The following is a 19034-nucleotide window of genomic DNA, read 5'->3' as shown; positions in this document are numbered from 1 at the left end:
CACCCGAGCCAATTATAGTGCAAGAACTGCGTTTTCCCGAACGCCAGTATCTCGGGTCAGAAGGAAAAGTGGCCGCAGTGTGTGGTGGTTGTGGACGGTTTCTGGGCATACGGTCCCACTGTTGCCACCTTCCTTCCTTTGGTTCCCGCGATGCCGATGTACCAGGTAAAGCCCTATCACGGGGGCTGCGCTCCGCTGCGTGTAGAGCTTCCCACTTGCATGTACCGGCTCCCCAACGTGCACTGCAGGACCAACAGCCCCGCGCCCGACGAGGGCCACGTGCAGGTAGGAGTGTGGGCCCCCGCCCAGTGCGCACGCGCCGTGGCCGGGCCTTGCCCTACCCCATCACCCCGCGGCGGTCCAGGGTGCTGGTGCCGCAGTGGCCGTGGGCCCCCTGGTGCTCCGACCCTGGCCAGCGCATCTCACCTGGCAGGAACCACCTGTGGGTGCCCAGTCTAGCCCGGCCTCCAGCCCCACCCAGCCCTGGTGACCCTGCCAGCCAATGAGACACCCGTTTATTAAAAGGTCTGTCCATCTTTATTTTTTTGGCATATGGTCAAACTTTTTCATTACAAAGCTTTGCCTCACAGAAAAGCAAATAATTCATCATCTTGAGGAATTACAGGCTGAACCTCAGGGTCACCATCACCAAGGTGGCGACCAATTATCAGTGCCTCACTTTTATAACTTTGCCCCCAAAGATCTTTCCTTTTCTATTATTATTTTGACAACTAATTATGGATCTTTAGCTGTCTTGATATAAGTGGAAGCCTACTTATATCTGAATGGCTGGCTTTTTTTTTTGTAGTCTTGTGTCATTTTGTTGCAACAAGGAAGTCATTTTCTCTGCAGTGTGCTGTTCCACTGTGTGACTGTTCCATTACCTCTCCCTCCTGCTGCTCGTGAGCGCTGGGTGGTTTTCCATTTATGGTGATACGAGTAATTCTGCAGTGAGTATTCTTAGGAGCTGGCATAGGGCATATAGTAAGGAACAAGATTGCTGGCCCAGTGGGGTCTGTCTTCCCCTTTAACTGGATAAATTACTTCTTAAAGTGGTTATACTGGCTTATCCTCTCATCAGCCTTGGAAAAGCCTTGCAAAGCTGGTGGGTGGACTGATGTAGTCATCCTAATGTAGTTTCAGATTAGATTTCCTCGGTTTCTAAGTTGAGACTTTTCATGTTTCCTGGCCATTTTGAATACTGTACATCTTTTGAAGTCTTTAACTCAGATCTTTCACTCTTTTATTTATTGCAAATATACATCGGAAGTTTCCAGTGGAAAAATGTTGGGACAGGAAATGAATGGATTATCTTTTGTGGTCAGTTTTCCTGCTATGTATTATCCTCCATTTTGTCTTCATAGCTTTCTGCCTAGTTTGGAAGGGAGGTAGTTAAGTTAATTTGAAACCCAATGACATTAACAGTTGCTTCATCACAGAGCTAAAGACAAAAATAGCAGATATGATTCTGTGTTCCTTCAACTAGAGACTACCACAGAGCCATGGCCCAGTGCCCCTTCAACTGCACAGTCAAAGGAACCAAAAAGAAAACCCAGGAATGGGGGATGTCATGTATTATTCATCACCAAGTTTTAAGTCTGCTGCCTGACTTCTTTTGGGCTTTGATTGAACTTCTTACTTAGAAGATGCATAGTCCTGCTGCTCTAGCAATTATCTGGTACATGACAATATAGATAAACAATTAAAAATCAAGTGAATCTAGTACAAATGAGAGCCACACAAAAAATCAGCAGCTTCTAAATATATATATAAGTCACAGTCTAGTCCTAGCATGGACAACTACAGGCCAACATAGGAAAGTACCGATGAGATAAAGCAGTTACCTCAAGCATTTTGGTAGTACATCAAGAGCACCCAGCTCAAGCCATTTGAGAAATCACAGACCACATTACATGTGCAGTTCTCACCCCAGGCATTTTCAGTGTGTACTGTGTTTTGAATCTGGTGGCTGCTTCTTTGACCCTGGTGGGATTGACATCCCGGTGCCATTTGTAGAAATGAACAAGACTGTATAAGAACAATACACATGGGCTGAGGATTTAGCTCAGTGGTTTCGCCGCCTGCTGCACAAGCGCAAGGACCCGAGTTCAATCCCAGGTACCAAAAAAAAAAAAAAAAAAAAAGAACAATGCACAAATATAGGCTGGACAAATGAGATTTGGAAAGATTACCATTGAGTAACATGAAAGTATTACACAGGTACTAGTCCTGTCATACATCTTGTGTTCAGACATTTCCATCAGCACCTAATTATTTAATTGGCATCTTTCATTCTTTGTTCTATCCAGAATTTAGTGGCCTTACTTATCTTCCCTATCTAAACTTCAGAGCCTCAGTCTAGGAGAGGTAAGACAGTGGTGGTTAAGTTCAACCGTAAATAGGAACTCACCAAACCAGAGAAGACAGAATGGCATGTATAAAGGTCCTATGGTAGGAGGGAGTTTAGGAACTCACAGTACCGTGCGGTTAGAGCACAGAACAAGTGAGAGAATTATAAGGTGAAGGAGCCAGGGTCCAAGTCATACAGGTACTTATTAAGCCATGTTAAGAGTTTAATTTGTATCCTAAGAGCCTAAAAAGGTAGCACAAAGGAGGTGGTAACAAAATGTGAGATTTAAAAAAAAAAATCTCTGGCTGGCATCTTCAGGGAGATGGATCACAGCAGTGGACCAGCCCGGGTACAAAGGACCAGTAAGAAAACAGGCCAGGTGAACAATGGTGACCTGTGCCTGGGCACTGATAATGGAGACGCTTAAAAGTCAGGGGATTCCAAAAATATTTGGGAGGTGAAACTCCTAACACCTGGTGATCAATAGGATATGTGAGAGAAGGGGTTGTAGGGAATGACCATTGGCAGAACAAATGTTCCTAAAGACATTGGACTTCCCCACGTGATACGAGCAAATACGGTGCTCCTCCACCCCCGCGGTATTGTGAGTACTTATGTATAGTAAACTCAAGAGCACAGCCATATTCTTTTTTTTTTTTTTTTTGGTACCGGGGATCAAACTCAGGACCTTACACTTGCAAGTCAGGTGCGGAACCACTGAGCTAAATCCCCGGCCTTATATTCTTGACTCTTCTGTCTGACTGTGGGCATTTTCCTCATGCTTAATGTAGTCTCTCAACTCAAAGTGGGTTACCTGTTAATGACAGCTCATGAATTGGATATAGGTTGTACAACTTGACTTTATTGGGAGGTTATTAGGTATTGTTTTTTAAAGTAAGTCCATAACTTGAGACTTATTTATAGGCAAATATTATTAGTTACTCTGTACCAGTGACTACTAGGCAAGAAGGACAGACTTACTGACTGAGGGACCTAAGAGTTCCTGCTTCATGAAGTTATACATTTCAGTAGTGAAAAAGTTCTAGATCAGTGATGGTGAACCTTTTAGAGACTGAGTGCCCAAAATCTAAAACCCACTTATTTATCACAGAGTGCCAATACTGCCGTTAAACCTGAATACTGACCAGGTTTGCGATAGCTCAGATGAATGGCAACTAATGAGTTGTGGCTCACTGACATCAGCCTGGCACTGCTACTGCTTTCCAAGCATGCATATGGCCCCTCTGTGTGCTGCTATTCCATGCTCCACTACAGGCAGTGCTGGGAAAACGTGGTTCAAGTGTGGACAGGGAGGGCTCTGCATGCCCGTAGCAGCACACATGCCACAGATTCACCACCACTGTTCTAGGTGATTCTAAGACAAGAGGGTGCCAGTGTTGCTTTACAGATTATTTAGGAAATCACTTTTCTGTGCCAGTGATCTGCTTCTGTGCTGAAGGAGACCTCTTAAACCTAAGCTGCCTTTTCCTTTTATTTGTATAAATGATTAAGTTCCATTCTCATTGTGCCCCGCATCTTTACTTATTTAAACAAACTATTTTGAATTAATTTGTTATTAAAGAATCCTGGCCTGGCCTAGTGGCAAATTCCTGTACGAGGCCAGTCTTGGCCACTTAACAAGACCTTGTCTCAGAATAAAATAATAAAAAGGGATAGGAATGTAGCTCAGTGCTCCTTGGGTTCAATCCCCATTACCACAAACAAAAAACAATACTCAGAGCAGTAGGAGGTTGAGGCAGACAGAGGATCCCTTGAGCCCAGGAGTTTGGGGTCAGCCTGGATGACATAGTAAAATTTTGTCTCTTATAAATACATACATATATACATACATACTTTTAAAAAAGTTTTTTGTTTTGGTACCGGGGCTCGAACTTGGGACCTTGTGTTTGTGAGGCAGGCAGCGACACCACTGAGCTAGATCCCCAGCCCCATACATACATATTAAAGACTGATTTGTTTATTTTCTACTGTTCTCTGTTCTTCAATTACCTGAAATCAGAATCATCATTTCTAAGTCACTTTCATTCACGTTTTTTCTTTATTCTAGAACATTTGGATTTGCAGGACCTATTTAAAATAACTCTGCCATTTTGGTGTAATGTATGATGTATGTATTTACAGTACTGGGGATTAAACCCAAGGCCTTTGCATTGAACTACATCACCAGCCCTTTTTTATTTTTTGACAGGGTCTTACTAAATCACTAAGTTGCCTGGGCTGAGCTCAAACTTTCAGTCTTTCTGCCTCAGCCTCCCAGTGCTGGGATTGAAGGCACCCATCACCACACCCAACTTGTAAAGGGACAGAGAACATTTGTTAGCACATGGGACAAAGTAAGAAAAGTGATCAAATTTAGACAGACTGCTTCATGAGAGGAAATGACTACTCAGTTGTTGGTTTCTTTAGGAAGCATTAGACCCCTCTCTGCAAGCTCTCGAGTCCCGCCAAGATGATATTTTAAAACATTTGTACGAGTTGAAAGCTGCAGTTGATAGTCTCTCCAAGATGATTCACACTCCAGATGCAGATGTGGATGTAACCAACATCATGCAAGTGGATGAACCCACAGCTCTGAAGACCAATGCATTGGACTTGAATTCAGTGCTTGGAAAGGTAGGTGTGTTTCAAAAGCCGAGAGCCATCTGTGTGCTAGATAGTTGTTAGTGCCAGAAAATTGTGCCAGCATGATTCTGTCTTGGCTTTCAAGGTGGAGCACTTGATCTTTATTTGCCCCAAAATGACTGTGCCTCAGCATAGAACAGGTTTGCATGACATGAGTGAAGCCAAAGCAAGCTCCAAAGCTGCTTCTTGACTTCTCAGACAGAGTGGAGAACGAGGAGCGGGAGGCAGAGGAGAATCAAGAGTCCCAGCTTCTTGCTATCTCAGGCCTGTCCAGCAGCCTGTGAGCCTCGGAGGAACAGGTCCCAGTTGGTTTGGCTCAGCAGAGGCGACCTTAACTGTTTGATAGAAGTACATCTGTCACAGCCTGGCTGCCTGGGCACAGAAATCCCATCAGTCCTTTTGTACTACATTGCTAAAAATCACTCATACTTTGGATGTCTTTGCTTAAATTCAATTTGCTTTATTAAAGTAGGTTGTGTCAGCCAGCCTTCATAATTGTTTATAGGCTTCAGCTAATTTAGGAGACGATCTAATACACAAAGAATGTTTGCACTGTAAAATATCTTACAAGATATTGTAATATATCGTACCATATATACACATTATGTACACTATATTGTACCAGAGGGTGCAAAGGGTTTGTCCTAAGACTCCCTACTAATAGTTTTCTGTAGAATTGGTGATGGAATGGTACAAATCAAAGACCTAAAAAATGGAAGCAAGGTTGCAGTGTCTCGCCCAGGGTTCTGCTTCTGGCAACTTCAGTGCCTCTGCCTCTGTATTCCTTCCCCTGCCCATGCGTTCATCCTATACATGTTTTTGTGTATTGAGGACTCAGCCAAGACCTGACCAGGCCCCCAGGGAGCCAGTCTCGAGGTGAGTCTGGGAGCATGCACAGTGATTTCTTACTGTGCCGGAAAGGCTCCTCAGAGCACATGGTGCTCAAGGTAAATTTTGATACCTTAGAGGGCAAAGTATCAAGTAATGTGATCTGTTCAGGAAACTACAAAGCATTCAGCCTACCTTGGTATTAAGGGCACTAAGAGTGGCAGGCTCTTGAGAAAAGGCCAAAACACTGCCGGCTGTGACAGTCTGCATGAGCAGTGTTTTGTTGTTGTTGAGACAGGGTCTCACTTGGTAGTTCAGGCCAGCCTCGAACTCAGCAGTCCTTCCTCGAGCTGAGATTGGGATCATAGTGCTGAGTGCTGGGATTCGAGGTGTGTACCACCACACCCAGCATGATGTTCCTTCTTAAGAGAGAAAGAATAGAGATAAAATCCTCCTCTAAGATGGCTACGCGTCTCAGCACTTAGCGCTTCATGGTGCACATTGTCCTCTTCCCCGCATTGCCAGTGACCTCTAGAGTCAAGACCCTGCTTTCAAGGGGCTCTTCGTTGAAACATCTTGATGAAGAAACTACCTCCTGCCACGTGGACAGCGTTAGATTTGGTGGCTGGAAGAATTGTATGTGTACCTCTTTGACACAGTTGTATATAACTCAGAGGAAAAAAAGACGAAGTGTCATCCCTGACGCACTGTTACGTGAACTTGGTGTTAAGAGTCCACTCTTTCTGTGTGGGCAGCCAGCAGTGGAGGGGTCAGGACATGGAGTCAGCCCAGACTCCGGCTCCCCTGCTTATGGAGTTCAGTGAACCTTGGATAAATTATTGCCTCCCCGTGACTCAGTTTTCCCAGCTGTTGAGTGAGGGTATTAAGGATGACTGCCTCATGGGAGCCCAAGGATTCAATTAAATGACCCTGGTTAGGTTCCTAGGGTGGTACCTGGTAAAATTACACTCAGACTGCTCACATTGCTGTGCTATTCTGATCTTCCCCCAGGATTATGGGGCACTGAAAGACATCGTGATCAACGCAAACCCGGCCTCACCTCCCCTCTCCCTGCTTGTGCTGCACAGGCTGCTCTGTGAGCGCTACAGGGTCCTGTCCACGGTGCACACACACTCATCAGTCAAGAGCGTGCCTGAGAGCCTTCTCAAGTGCTTTGGGGAACAGACTAGAAAACAGGCCCGTCATGAGTATCAGCTGGGCTTCACCTTAATTTGGAAGAATGGTAAGTACAGAGGACCAGGTTGAACTTAACTGTGATGAGACGCAGGCCGTGGTTTTGCTAAAAGGCAGCAGAGATGAGACGTTCTGCAGCATAGACTATAGCTTTTCTGTCAGGTCAGATCCTCTCCAAGACAGTTCCAGGGAATTCTGAGCACTGGAGATGGGATTTCTGTCCAACCAGGCACAGCCCTCTGGCCTTCACATTCTAGGCAAGTGCTCTACCATTGAGCTATTTCCCCATGCCCCTGGCCTTCACATTCTAAAACTTGCTCCAGGTACACTCATGTTTTTCTATGGGCCTCAAAGAATGGCAGGATATCATTGATTCATAATCCCAGGGATGTGCATTGCTCCTGGTGAGGTTTATACAGACAGTAGTGAGTTAACATCCTCGAATGATGCTTCACTGCCCTCAGCCCCACGTATGGACAGAAGTTGTAAGGGCAGAACTGTCCCAAGTCTGGGATATGAGACTCCTGGTTTCCTGTCCTCAGCCTCCAAATCCTTCAGTACAAGGGTTAGAAAAGATGTCTGACGTCCCTTCTACCTTGAAAATTTAAAGGGGTACTTGGTTACTTTTTTATCATAGTTTGCATTTTAAGACTTGCATATTAACTCTTGGAGACAGACAGAAAATGTGATGTTGGGGATTTAGCTCAGTGGTTCCAGTGCCTGCCTCTCAAGCACAAGGTCCTGAGTTCAATCCCCAGTACCAAAAATAAAATGTGATGTTGGAAAATACTCTGGTGATTATCTGTGACTTCCCCCTTCCACACAGCACAAGTATGTCCCTCAGCAGCTGTACTCTGGTTGACACTGCATGGCATGTTTTTCTCTTTCAGTGCCCAAGACTCAGATGAAGTTCAGTGTCCAGACAATGTGCCCCATCGAAGGAGAAGGGAACATTGCACGTTTCTTGTTCTCTCTATTTGGCCAGAAGCACAATGCTGTAAACTTAACCCTCATTGATAGCTGGGTAGATATTGCTATTTTTCAGCTAAAAGAAGGGAGCAGTAAAGAAAAAGCAGCTGTTTTTCGCTCCATGAACTCTGCTCTGGGGAAGAGCCCGTGGCTGGTCGGGAATGAGCTCACTGTGGCAGACGTGGTGCTCTGGTCTGTGCTTCAGCAGACTGGGGGCTGCAGCACAGCTGCACCTGCCAATGTGCAGCGGTGGCTGAAGTCATGTGACAACCTGGCCCCTTTCAACACTGCCCTCAAGCTCCTTGAGTGAATTTCAGTAACTGGTTTTAAAGGGTTTTGATTTTAAGAATGGTGCTGCCTCATACCTACTGTCAGTAAAGAGAGTGGTAAACAGAATCAGTCTTTTTATTTAGGCCAGTTGTCAAGTATCAATAAATCATCATATTAATTTGTGAGTTTGGGTTTATGTAAAATTCAGCACTATCATTTGCACTCAAACTATACCAGGAGGACTGCCAATTAGGCAAGAATTTCCTACAATTTTGAAATAGAAAGGAAAGAAAGGTAGCCAAGTGTCCTTTACAGCTTATAGAAGTCGTGCACAGGTTATTAAATACAACCGAGAAGTCACATTCTGTATACTCAAGATTGAAAATTTACATCCAAGATGACTATTCTGAGAGTCCGCTCTCATGTTACTGATACAGCCTAGTTAAGGCTGGATGGTGTGTCTTCATCCTTTACCCCTCTGTCCTGAGAAAGGAGGCTTAGCTGCTTCTTCAGTGCTTCAATTTCTTTTTCTTGCTCTATTATTTTCATCTGTAGGGTGAGATTCACCTATAAAGACAAAATTTTAAGCTTCATAAAAATGGCTACTTCTCTTTTAAATACACAGGTAGTTCTCACTTCGCAGTCCTTCTGTCTATGAATTTTAGTTGTCAAGTATCACCAGCCACCTAATTGCATGGCTAGTGTCAGCTGTCACTGGATAGTAGTACCTCGGTTCACAAACAAGCATTTGGCAAAATTTTATTTTTGTTTGTAAACTGCATCAGGTGACAAACACAACTGTGGTCATCTTTCCCACACAAACATGAACATGGCCATCTTTTCCAAAATCATAGAACAAATTAAGTTTGTGAACCAAGATACCACTGTATTTATTGTAACTGTGTGCTTCCCTCTGCCCCAAAACGTAAATAACCACAGCACATCATCACCAAGGTCAGTCAGGTGGCTTCTGTCAAGTCTGTCGGTTACCTGTCACTGCCTCTTAGTTCACAGCAATGTGGGCGTGCTGTCTCCATGTCTTCCGGAGTAGAGCCTATGAAATTTTTAACCACTTAACAGTTTACCCCAAGCATCACTCGGGCAGCGCATTTGTTTAGGCACTCACTATGCCAAGCATTGCTCAGGCAGGCGTCATTTCAACCAGTCGAGTCTTGTATTGAATATATTGGATAAAATTGTCATTTTTGTATTTCCTGTTATAAAAATTAATGAAAAAATATGCAGTTTTTGGTCATCATGTATTTAAATAATTGGACTGGTAAGTGGTTAAAGAATGGATAAATGTGGGCCAGGGATTTAGCTCAGTGGTTCTGGCGCCTGCCACACAAGGTCCCGAGTTCGATCCCTGGTAACCCCCCTAAAAAAAAAAATGGATAAATGAGAGAGACTGGCCAGCAGAGATGAAAGTGCAGCCAGGTAATGAAAGGGGATGATGCTAGGAACAAATGTGAATTGAAGTTAAACAGTGTCACAGAAAAATGAGCTGGTTAAGACCTGTATCACATATGCAGTTTTCAAAAAACTTTTCAAAGAGCAAAGTATTACATCTACCTCTTCATCATTTAAGTTTATAAACATTTTACCTGAAAATTAATAAGCCTTACACAAAGACAAATCAACTGTCTGATTTTCTTGAGGGATCCTGGGAATGAGCCCAGGACCTCACACATGCTATTCTACCACTGCACTGCACCTGGCGTCTCTTCTACACACTCCTCGTGGTTCCCAAACTACTGAATGTTGTTACACTACTACTACGGCCCCTGCTCCCCCACCTCTCCCCCAGCCCTGACTCTTAGTAGGTCAGGAGACTGTAGAGGCCTGAGGAGTCTTCTATCAGTTTGCAGAGGACTTCTGCTGACCCGGAGAGCTGTGCAGATCACTTGGGAACTCTGCTAAATTGCAGATTCTGACTCAGAACATTAGTGGAGCCCCCAGGTAGTGCTGCTGCAACTGGTCTAGGCCATAACCTGTGTAGCGAAGTTGTGAATATACCTTAGAATCAGCTTTAATTAAAGCTCAACAGTCTCTGGAGGAATAGAGTGGATGAGTCACCCTCCTTTTCCAGTACACAGACTATGTGGCAATGGACCTTGTGTCAGGAAGGAGGAAGGGAATGGACCACCCTGAAGCAATACCACACCAGAGGACTGAAGACCCAGCATCACACAGTTGAACTCCGAAAGCTCTCAGTGGTGAAGGCAGCCTGGTGTGGTGGTGCACGCCTGTAACCCCAGCACTTGGGAGGCCAAGGCAGGATCACTGCAAGTTCAAGGCCAACCTGGGCAATACAGTCAGTTCAAAGCCAGACCAAACTGCATAGTGAGACCTTGTCTCAAAAAAAAGAAAGTGGCAAAGGCAGTCTCTGCCACCATTGTTCCGACTCCTCCTCAAAATTACTGCCGTATTTTACACCTTTTGGTGTGTGTCCCTTTTTACTAGGAGGTACTTTTGTAACAATTTAGAAAGGAAGTGTGCGTGTGCGCATACACCCAGCAGCATGGGGGATTGAACCTGGGATCTTTGGACTAAGCTATATCACTGGTTTGGTTTTGTTTTGTTTTGTTTTGTTTTTTGGTACTGAGGATCGAACTCGGGTCCTTGCGCTTGCAAAGCAGGCGACGGAACCACTGGGCTAAATCCCCGGCCCTGTTTTGTTCTTTTTTTGAGACAGAGTCTTGCTAAACTAAGTTGCCTAGGCTGGGCTTAAACTTATGATCTTCCTGTCTCAGCCTCCCAGAGGGCTGGAATTACAGGTGTGTGCCACCACGCCTAGCTGTACCATCTTTTTTAAAATAGACAATTGCCAGTGAGTCACCTGGTTTTGGGGAACTACGAATATAAATGTGCTTTTGGTATAAACTTAGTACGTACTAGATATACTGTTAGGGAACTCCAACACTAGGTTTAACTATTTTGTTTCCAGAAACATAAACCTTATTTGAAGCTAGACTGTTCTTCGTGAAATAGGATTAACAACTTAAATTCTACTTTAAAAGCTTTGTAGTTTCCCCCCAGTATTAAAAAAAAAAGTTCCATATAGGGGAAGTGGGAGGGGAAGGGGAAAGGAAAGAAGGGAAAAGAAAAAATATGAGAAAAGGAAAAACATGGAAACAAAGTCTTTGCAAATAGGGAAGGGTGGAGGGGGTGAAGGGAGGGCAGGGGAATGGGGAAAAAAAAAGAACCAAGATACATCATGGTACAAGATCCCAATGATGAATGTAACTGTATTATATACCTAAAATGTACCAATAAACTAAATGGAAAAAAAATTAAAAGTTCCATACATTCCCAGGAGTTTGGAAAAGTTCACTCTGCAGCAGCTGCTGAGCAGATGGTCTCTGGGCTGCGTTCCTGCTGGTCAGGTGCTGGATATATTTGGCCTGCACCGGGCACCTTTTACTGAGGGACTCAGGTGTCCGACCGGTTCTTACACCTGTTAGAACCGCTGCTCGTTCCATCTCCGTCCCGAATGGCTGAAAGAGCTCCAGCAGGATCACACCCAGGCTGTACATATCTGACTGGAAAAGAGGACAAAGGTGGTTCAGGAGTGACATGCGAAGTTAGATTAACATGACCAATGTTGTGTACACCCTCCTCCGGCAAGCAAGGATTTCCATGAACGAAGACTTCGTCACCTAAGAAGGGAACCTGGAAGGACGACGCATGCCTCACAGAGGAACTAAGAAAGAAATGACCGTGATATGCCTCTCCTTTTTGGTGGGGGGGTCAGTGCTGGGGACTGAACCCAGGGCCTTCACACCGAGCTACATCCTCAGTCCTTTTCATGCATTTTCCTTAGAGACAGGGTCTCGCAAAAGTCACTAAGTTGCGTAGGCTGGGATGAACTTGCGATCCTCCTGCCTCAGCCTCCCAGAGCGCTGGGATTACAAGCATATGCCAGCCACCATGCCCAGCAAACCCCATCTCCTTAACAGCCAACAGGGACATTCATGGGCTTGCAGAATGGCTGGCCAGGTGAAGGGCAAGCATTTCTCCCACCACCCACAGCAGTCACCAGCCCTGCACTGTCTCTACTGCTCCATGACGATCCAGCCCTGATCCAAGCAGTGACAGGTGCTCCTGAATGCTTGTGCCAGGGTCAGGGGACTGTCCCCAGCGCTTCCTCTGGTTTTACTTCTGCCTCTACTCATAATTTAAGCATTCTCAATAACACTTATAAACTCTGTATAAAATCTGCTTTCCTAAAAGTTTTCAGGAAAGTCTTCACTACATTGGCATTTAGGTGCAGCTGTGGTCTTTTCTGGCAGCTCTTTCCCAATCATTGAAAAACTGAATGATTCATCAAAAAAGAAGAAAATGGGGGCCGGGGATTCAGCTCAGTGGTTTCGCCGCCTGCTGTGCAGTGCAAAGACCCAAGTTCGATCCACAGTACCAAAGAAAAAAAAAAAGAAGAAGAAAATGTACTAGGCTGTTATTTTGTTTTGTTTTTTGGTACCGAGGATCAAACTGAGGACCTTGGGCTCTCGAGGCAGGCGTGGTGCCACTGAGCTAAATCCCCAGCCCCTAGGCTGTTATTTTGAAAAGAGGATTTACTTTTGCATTTCTTCAGTGGGGATTAGAACTTTATAATACCTTCATTCTCTTACAAGGGGAATCAAATAACAAGCTTCCCTGATCCACGTGTTTGTCTAAGCTTCAAGTCAAAAGAATGAAAGGCTAAAGACAGGTTGGTAAGGATTCTGGGGTGAATGGTGACTTAAAACATTCACTTCAGGAATAACTTGCGATATCCATGGATTTAGAAATAGTGTGGTAGCCTAAAAGGCAATGCAGTCAGATTTGGTTAAAAAATGAGATTTTTAGGGATGGAAAAGTACTGGGGATTAAACCCAGGGCCTCTGCATTGAGCTACATCTCTGGAGCCGTTTTTTATTTTTAGGTCTCACTTCACTGACCAGGCTGGCCTTAAACTTTCGATCCTCCTGCCACTGCCTCCCACAATGGTAGGATGACAGGCATGGGCCACCCCAACTGAGATAAAATGAAGCTTCTTAGGAGAGTTTCATCAAAAGATCACCTATAGAATTCAGCTATCTCCCAAAACACCCCTACCTCAAGCTTCTGCATTTAGGGTACTGTTAAAAATTTTGACAAAATAAGTCAAAAGCAGAAAAAGCAACAACTACTACCTTGGCATCATACTCCGATCCTTCCAGCTGCTCTGGTGAAGCGTACAAACAGGTCCCCACTCTGGAAGTACGTGCTGGCGCTCCTACGGCTGAGAAAGGTGCACATGAAACAAGGCAGAAATAACGCCAAACCATCAAGAACCGCTTGCTGTGAGAGCAGGGCTCTTTAGCTCTTGAGGCAGGGGTGGCAACCTGGGACACACATGCCACAGCTAGCTGTTGGTTATCACTAAAAGACAGAAAAGGTTCCCCATCACTGTCCTAGGGGAACAATGGTTGCTTTTGTCTTAGCTTTATTATTACATTTTTATGACTCTCTTTAAATACGTTCAACCACATCTCCTTTTTAATGTAAAATCAAAAAACAACAACTAAAATTTACCCTTCTCATTTCTATTGGTCCAGTCCACGTTCTTCTGTATGATGTCTGTGCAGGCCAGGCCAAAGTCTCCTATTTTTACTTGCTGATCAGGGCCATGAAGAAAAATATTTCTAGGCTATAAAGAAACAAAAGAAGTCAATTCCTTAATTTTCTTAAATACTGAAAACTTGGGTGTTAAGAGTTATCAACTCAGGGCCAAGGAGCCCCAGCAGCCCTCAAGCCTGGCTGTACATTAGAGTCACCAGAGGCATTTAGGAGAAATAATGACCAAGCCTTCCCCAAGTGAACAAAATCAGAATTCCTGGGGTGGACACAAGCATCGCTATTTCAAAGTCTAAAAGTTGTTTCAGATTTGAGAAGCTTTCTACACATTTCTCAACCCTGACAGGGCATCATCGCCCAAGAAGCTTTTAAAGACTGTATTCTCCAACAGTCAAAGACTGACATTTCCAATGAAAAACTCTGGAATTTGTTTTTGGTGCTGGGATGAAACCCAGGATCTTGCAAATGATTAACCACGTGCTCTTTGTACACTGAGCTAGACCCCCAGTCCTGCTTTCTTCTATCTATCTATCTATCTATCTATCTATCTATCTATCTATCTGATGTCTTGCTAAGTTGCCCATGCTGCCCTTGAACTTGTAATACTCCTGCCTTAACTTTCCAAGTAGCTGCGATTACTTGTGTGCCACTGTGACAAGCATCTTTGATATTTTTTAAAGCTCACAGATGACTTATATATTAGCCAGTGTGGGAAACGATTAGGTCACAATATGAAGATATATTTGGCTCTACTTAAGCAATCATGGCAGATCCAAGACAGCTCCCAGACTATACCAGTGAAAAACTCCATCTATACCACAGGGAGGAAAGAGTACTAAAATTAAAAAAAAAAATACTTAGGTTAAAAGTTGTTTTTGGGCCGGGGCTTTAGCTCAGTGGTTTTGCTACCTGCCTCAAAAGTTGTTTTCACATGAAGTGATAATTTATGTTAATATAAAAATTCCCATTTTAGATCAGTTAGCAGTCTGAACTACAGCTCACATGGAAGAGAAAACAGAAATAATCTTAGGTGTAAGATTACAGTTTGGATGTCTCTGTGACTAAGCAGAAAACCTAAAACTCTGTGCTGATATTTGGCACTCCACATCAAGGAATAAAGTCTGAAAGGTGTGGCTCCAGGAGAAAAATGAAGTGTGTTCAGTTCCCAATTCTTGCTTTTTGGACTAGTGACTGAACTCAGGGACTTGCACTGTGCTACATCCCCAGCTTTCCTTTTTCCTTTGAGGGAGGGTCTTGCTAAGTAAGTTGTCCAAGTTAGGCTCAAACTTGCAATCTTCTTGCCTCAGCCTCCCAGAATACTAGGATTACAAGCACGACCACTACACCTCGCTAGAAATACCATTCTTCACAATTCTAGAGCACTTCTAGAACTAAACTGAAAGAATCATCACAAAGAGAATAATACTGACCAATTCCATAACAACATTTCCTCTTGAACCCTAAAGATTTTTCCATGGGAAATATAACGAAGAGGAGAAGCCTGGTGGCTGACGATACCCAGTCACCAGAGGACAGCCCAGCCATAACACTGCACACTAATCTTTATGAGGCCATAATCAAAGAAGACTGCACGGCCATCAAGGCACTCCTCAGAAATCACCCAGTTGACCAGCCTTTGACCATTCCATCCAATCACACCTGCTATACATCACCCCTGCCCCAGGTACCTGCTTTTCTGCTGTTGCTTTTAGAAAAAAGAGGCTTAGCAAGGAACACAACCTAATCCTTATGAACGCCCTAAGCTCCCCAGGACCCTCACAAAACATGCAGCTCAGCAGCCCAGCTCCAGCAAGCACAGAGTAGTGTGCCCCGAGGTCCGCAACGCCTCCCTTCCACTCCTCGAACATAAACAGATGGAGGAAAAGACTAGAACTTGTTTGGCCAGAAGAACATTAACACCATGCTCTCACATACACTAGTAGGGATTATGTCTGTGTAGGAGAATTATTTTCCCCTATTAATATACACTTCTCATTCCTAAATTTTTATACAATGATTATTGCCTTTATAATTAATTTTTTTCAAGAAGGAAATTACCTTTTTTCTCCCACCCTCTCCCCTTATCTTACAGACACAGTGTAAAACCACTACTTACATATATATTTTAAGAAATGGCATAAACAGTCCTGCTTATCATAGAACACATGCTGTGTTATCTTTTTGAAAGCCCTGAAACTACAGGTTTTACTGCTGATGGTATGACGCTGGCAAAGCCTTAAAAGCTATAACACCTACTCATCAATCACCCTGTGGGTTAATTTAAGAACTAAGTGACTTCACAGCAATTACCATTAATTTTAAACCATGAGTTCTTCACAAGAACCAACTTTCAAAGCTTTGGGTATTATTTCTCCTGCCCTGGTAAATTTCTGTTTCTATAAAACATAAATTATATAATATGAAATTCCCTGATCTCTGAAAACAGGCAATGGAAAAGGAAAATTTCAATAAACATACCAAATACAGAACCAGTGCAATACTCACATACTTAGTTTCTCTGCAATGGCAGGGTAACATAAATACTATTTTATAAAGTAGGATTGTAATTCACTTTGGTTTCCCTGCAGCCAACATGTTCCATCATCCCCATTCATCTGGCTGTCAAATACCACAATGCCCAAAGTCTGCTTTGTTTGTTAAAACATGGGGCTGACCCTGAAGTACGGTAAGTTAACACAGCATCTTCATCTAAGTGAGGGTGTGTGTGATACAGAGGGTACTTGTTCCCTTATGTCTGGGTTTGTTCATTCCGCATGGGTTAGGGCTACAAACTATGTTTCCAATGAACCCACTTATTCACTGACTAGATGAGATTATCTGGAAGTCATGAAAAGAACACACAAACAGCCAGCCACATCACTGAACCTTGAACTCAGTAACAGTGCTGTGGAAAATGTATTGAGTCCAGGCCATGACACTCAAGAAGTTTAACAACTTAGGTATGAAAAATAAAAAACAGACAATAGGTTTCCTTATTATCCTCCACTAGAAGGTAAGCTTCATGAAAGAGAAACTTATCTTGCTTACAACACTGTCCTTAACACCTAAACCAAATGTCTATCACTTAGTGCCCAATGAATGCTATCTAAATGAACTAAAGAATTGGGCTGGCGATTTAGCTCAGTGGTTCCGGTGCCTCCCTCGCAAACGCAAGGTCCCAAGTTCGATCCCCAGTACCAAAAAAAAAGATTACACTTCTAAATGAACTAAAGAATTATACAGTATAAAAATAATACAATTTCTCAGTGCAAATCCTTACTCTGCTCAGAAGAGCCAACCCAGCATGTCTTGCCCTTAACCTCTCCCTACACATCCCAAACCCCATTGCACCTTTGTAGTCAGTTCCCACTGTCAGGGGAGCAGTCAGATTTTGATGACAAACCTTCCCCTTTCTCCTAAAAAAATTTTGGAATTAGTCCTGAGATGAGAACCAACCCATAAAATGTTCATTCCACGTGGACTGGAGCAGGGGATGAAGATGAACTGGTTTCACTAACTTCACAATGACCATATGACCCCAGATTCAACCTTTGTCATCTGTCCTACCACCTACACTCATAAAGGAACATATCAGGGAGGAAACAGACACAGAGCCACCAAACTGAATAGATGGAGTCTGGTCCTTCAGGGTTCACTTCTTGGGTATTAACAACTCATACCCACAGTTTTATCAAATGCCCAGTAACCCAGCCCAGCACTGGGCAAGGTGGGCCTCGCCTTCAGCAACAAAGCTGAAACAGGCTTCTCTAAAGAGCTGGGCCCATCATGCAGGGAGGCATGCCACCTTGTCCCCTCAAAACCCACTGTATCCTGAGAAACTGCCCAACGATACAGAACTTGAAATGCTATAATGTAATTAAAAGTTCTACTTTATAAAAACAGTATCTTCTTAAGCATTAACTCTGCATGAAAAGCTGTTCTCACCATGAATCTCCTGTGACATGTGATAAATACCTTCCAGGGACACAGGAGGCCTCACTACTCTCGAGTTGATGATAGTACACTGGCCAATCACTTCTACCACATGGACAAAACCAGGTAATAGAATCCAAAGGATCCTGACAGACCAGGATAATGCTGAAACGTGTCTTCGCATCTTGTGTGAATATGGAGCTCAAGTTAACGCCCAGGCAGACAACAGTGACAAAGTCTCCCCCCTCCACTTGGCCATATTATATGGGACCTATCCAGTCCTTTCCATACTGGTCCAAAATGGTGCACAGGTCAATGCTATTAATGAAGCCAGCATGACACCCCTTCACATGGCTGCAGATATACTGAGTAAGGACATGATAGAAACACTTATTGCATATGATGCAAATGTTAACTGTGCTATTTCATCTCCGGGGAACACAGCCCTGATGCTGGCAGTGTGCAGTGCATCAAGCAAGGCAGGCCGCCTACTAGCAGCAGGGCAGAGCTGCATCCATTTGCTGCTAATGCATGGAGCCAAGGTCAATGCTCAGAACTGTGAAGGTCTAACAGCTCTTCACGAGGCATGTTTTGGAGGCAGAGAGGCAATAATCAATCTCTTGCTGGAATTTGAGGCAAATGTTAACATTTTAACAAGAAATGGGGAATCTCCAATTTACATGTACCTTCAGCGTAGTTCCAACCTCAGAGACAAGACTCTTTTTGCTAGGCTACTTTGTCGCACTTACCCTTTGAGACTGACAAATAAGCAAGGAATTCTACCTACAGGAATCATCCCACAAGAACTCCACTCCTTAAGGCAAGCCCTAATAAACTTATCTCAAAAACCTTTATCCCTAGAGGAGATCTGTAAAAAAATCATCAGAAATCTTTGTAGTGAGAAACACAAACATCACCTGAAGCAACTTCTCCCAGTAAAGATATGGAGCTCAATATACTGCTGTTATGACTTAGCATTCCTCCTCAAGGAAGACCAAGTTCCTTAGTCCTGAGAATTTCAGCAATTCAAACTGCATTTTCTGGCTAGACACGTACCAGAAAATACTGAACCCATTATCTTCATATCCCAATGTACAAACTATTGGTTCGTAAAGCTTTTTCAAAAAATAAAATGATTTGCATTATTAACTCTCATGTTTCTAGATTTTCTTTTAAATCCTTTTTCCATGATTTAATTTTTGCCTAAACAGTAAGCACAATACAGTATTCATAATCCAGAAAGAATTTT

General features: G+C 43.6%; 3 protein-coding genes across 5 annotated transcripts in view; 2 read left to right on the top strand and 1 right to left on the bottom strand.

Annotated features, from left to right (window-relative positions):
- The first annotated feature begins 10 nt into the window (after positions 1-10).
- On the top strand, positions 11-9755 carry Aimp2 (aminoacyl tRNA synthetase complex interacting multifunctional protein 2). Of its 2 annotated transcripts, none has more exons than XM_004840451.4 (4): positions 11-285; positions 4778-4984; positions 6833-7064; positions 7906-9755. In XM_004840451.4, exons 1-4 carry the CDS (start codon positions 151-153, stop codon positions 8292-8294), a joined length of 963 nt encoding a protein of 320 aa, XP_004840508.2. In that variant the 5' UTR covers positions 11-150; the 3' UTR covers positions 8295-9755. The 2 variants fall into 2 exon arrangements, with proteins under 2 accessions (XP_004840508.2, XP_004840509.2); XM_004840452.4 differs by having other exon boundaries at positions 16-165.
- Positions 8374-19034, bottom strand: part of Eif2ak1 (eukaryotic translation initiation factor 2 alpha kinase 1) — a 32375-nt gene continuing 21714 nt past the window's right edge. For both annotated transcript variants that reach the window (XM_004840453.3, XM_021254740.2), the window contains exons 12-15: positions 13811-13925; positions 13429-13517; positions 11563-11796; positions 8374-8821 (exon numbers count right to left, since the gene is read on the bottom strand). In XM_004840453.3, the coding sequence (XP_004840510.2) occupies positions 8693-8821; positions 11563-11796; positions 13429-13517; positions 13811-13925 (567 nt within the window). In that variant the 3' untranslated portion in view covers positions 8374-8692. The remainder of the gene's footprint in view (positions 8822-11562; positions 11797-13428; positions 13518-13810; positions 13926-19034) is intronic.
- On the top strand, positions 13925-18988 carry Ankrd61 (ankyrin repeat domain 61). Its single transcript, XM_021254746.2, has 3 exons — positions 13925-15536; positions 16441-16538; positions 17835-18988. Exons 1-3 carry the CDS (start codon positions 15327-15329, stop codon positions 18790-18792), a joined length of 1266 nt encoding a protein of 421 aa, XP_021110405.1. The 5' UTR covers positions 13925-15326; the 3' UTR covers positions 18793-18988.

Source organism: Heterocephalus glaber, unplaced genomic scaffold (assembly GCF_053883595.1).
Source record: "Heterocephalus glaber isolate CG9 unplaced genomic scaffold, H.glaber_assembly_v1.0 deba00001610, whole genome shotgun sequence".
In the NCBI taxonomy this organism is placed as follows: Eukaryota; Metazoa; Chordata; class Mammalia; order Rodentia; family Bathyergidae; genus Heterocephalus; species Heterocephalus glaber.
Note: the sequence above shows the minus strand (reverse complement) of the source record. Positions and strands in the feature narration are given on the sequence as shown.

Excerpts from the sequence above, each read along its gene's own strand:
- Ankrd61 (XM_021254746.2), top strand. The coding sequence starts at position 15,327 with ATGGGAAATATAACGAAGAGGAGAAGCCTGGTGGCTGACGATACCCAG. Across the intron at positions 15,537-16,440 it reads ATACATCACCCCTGCCCCAG|CCAACATGTTCCATCATCCC; the intron begins GTACCTGCTTTT and ends GTTTCCCTGCAG. Across the intron at positions 16,539-17,834 it reads GGGGCTGACCCTGAAGTACG|GGACACAGGAGGCCTCACTA; the intron begins GTAAGTTAACAC and ends AATACCTTCCAG.
- Aimp2 (XM_004840451.4), top strand. The coding sequence starts at position 151 with ATGCCGATGTACCAGGTAAAGCCCTATCACGGGGGCTGCGCTCCGCTG. Across the intron at positions 4,985-6,832 it reads TGAATTCAGTGCTTGGAAAG|GATTATGGGGCACTGAAAGA; the intron begins GTAGGTGTGTTT and ends ATCTTCCCCCAG. Across the intron at positions 7,065-7,905 it reads CACCTTAATTTGGAAGAATG|TGCCCAAGACTCAGATGAAG; the intron begins GTAAGTACAGAG and ends TTTCTCTTTCAG.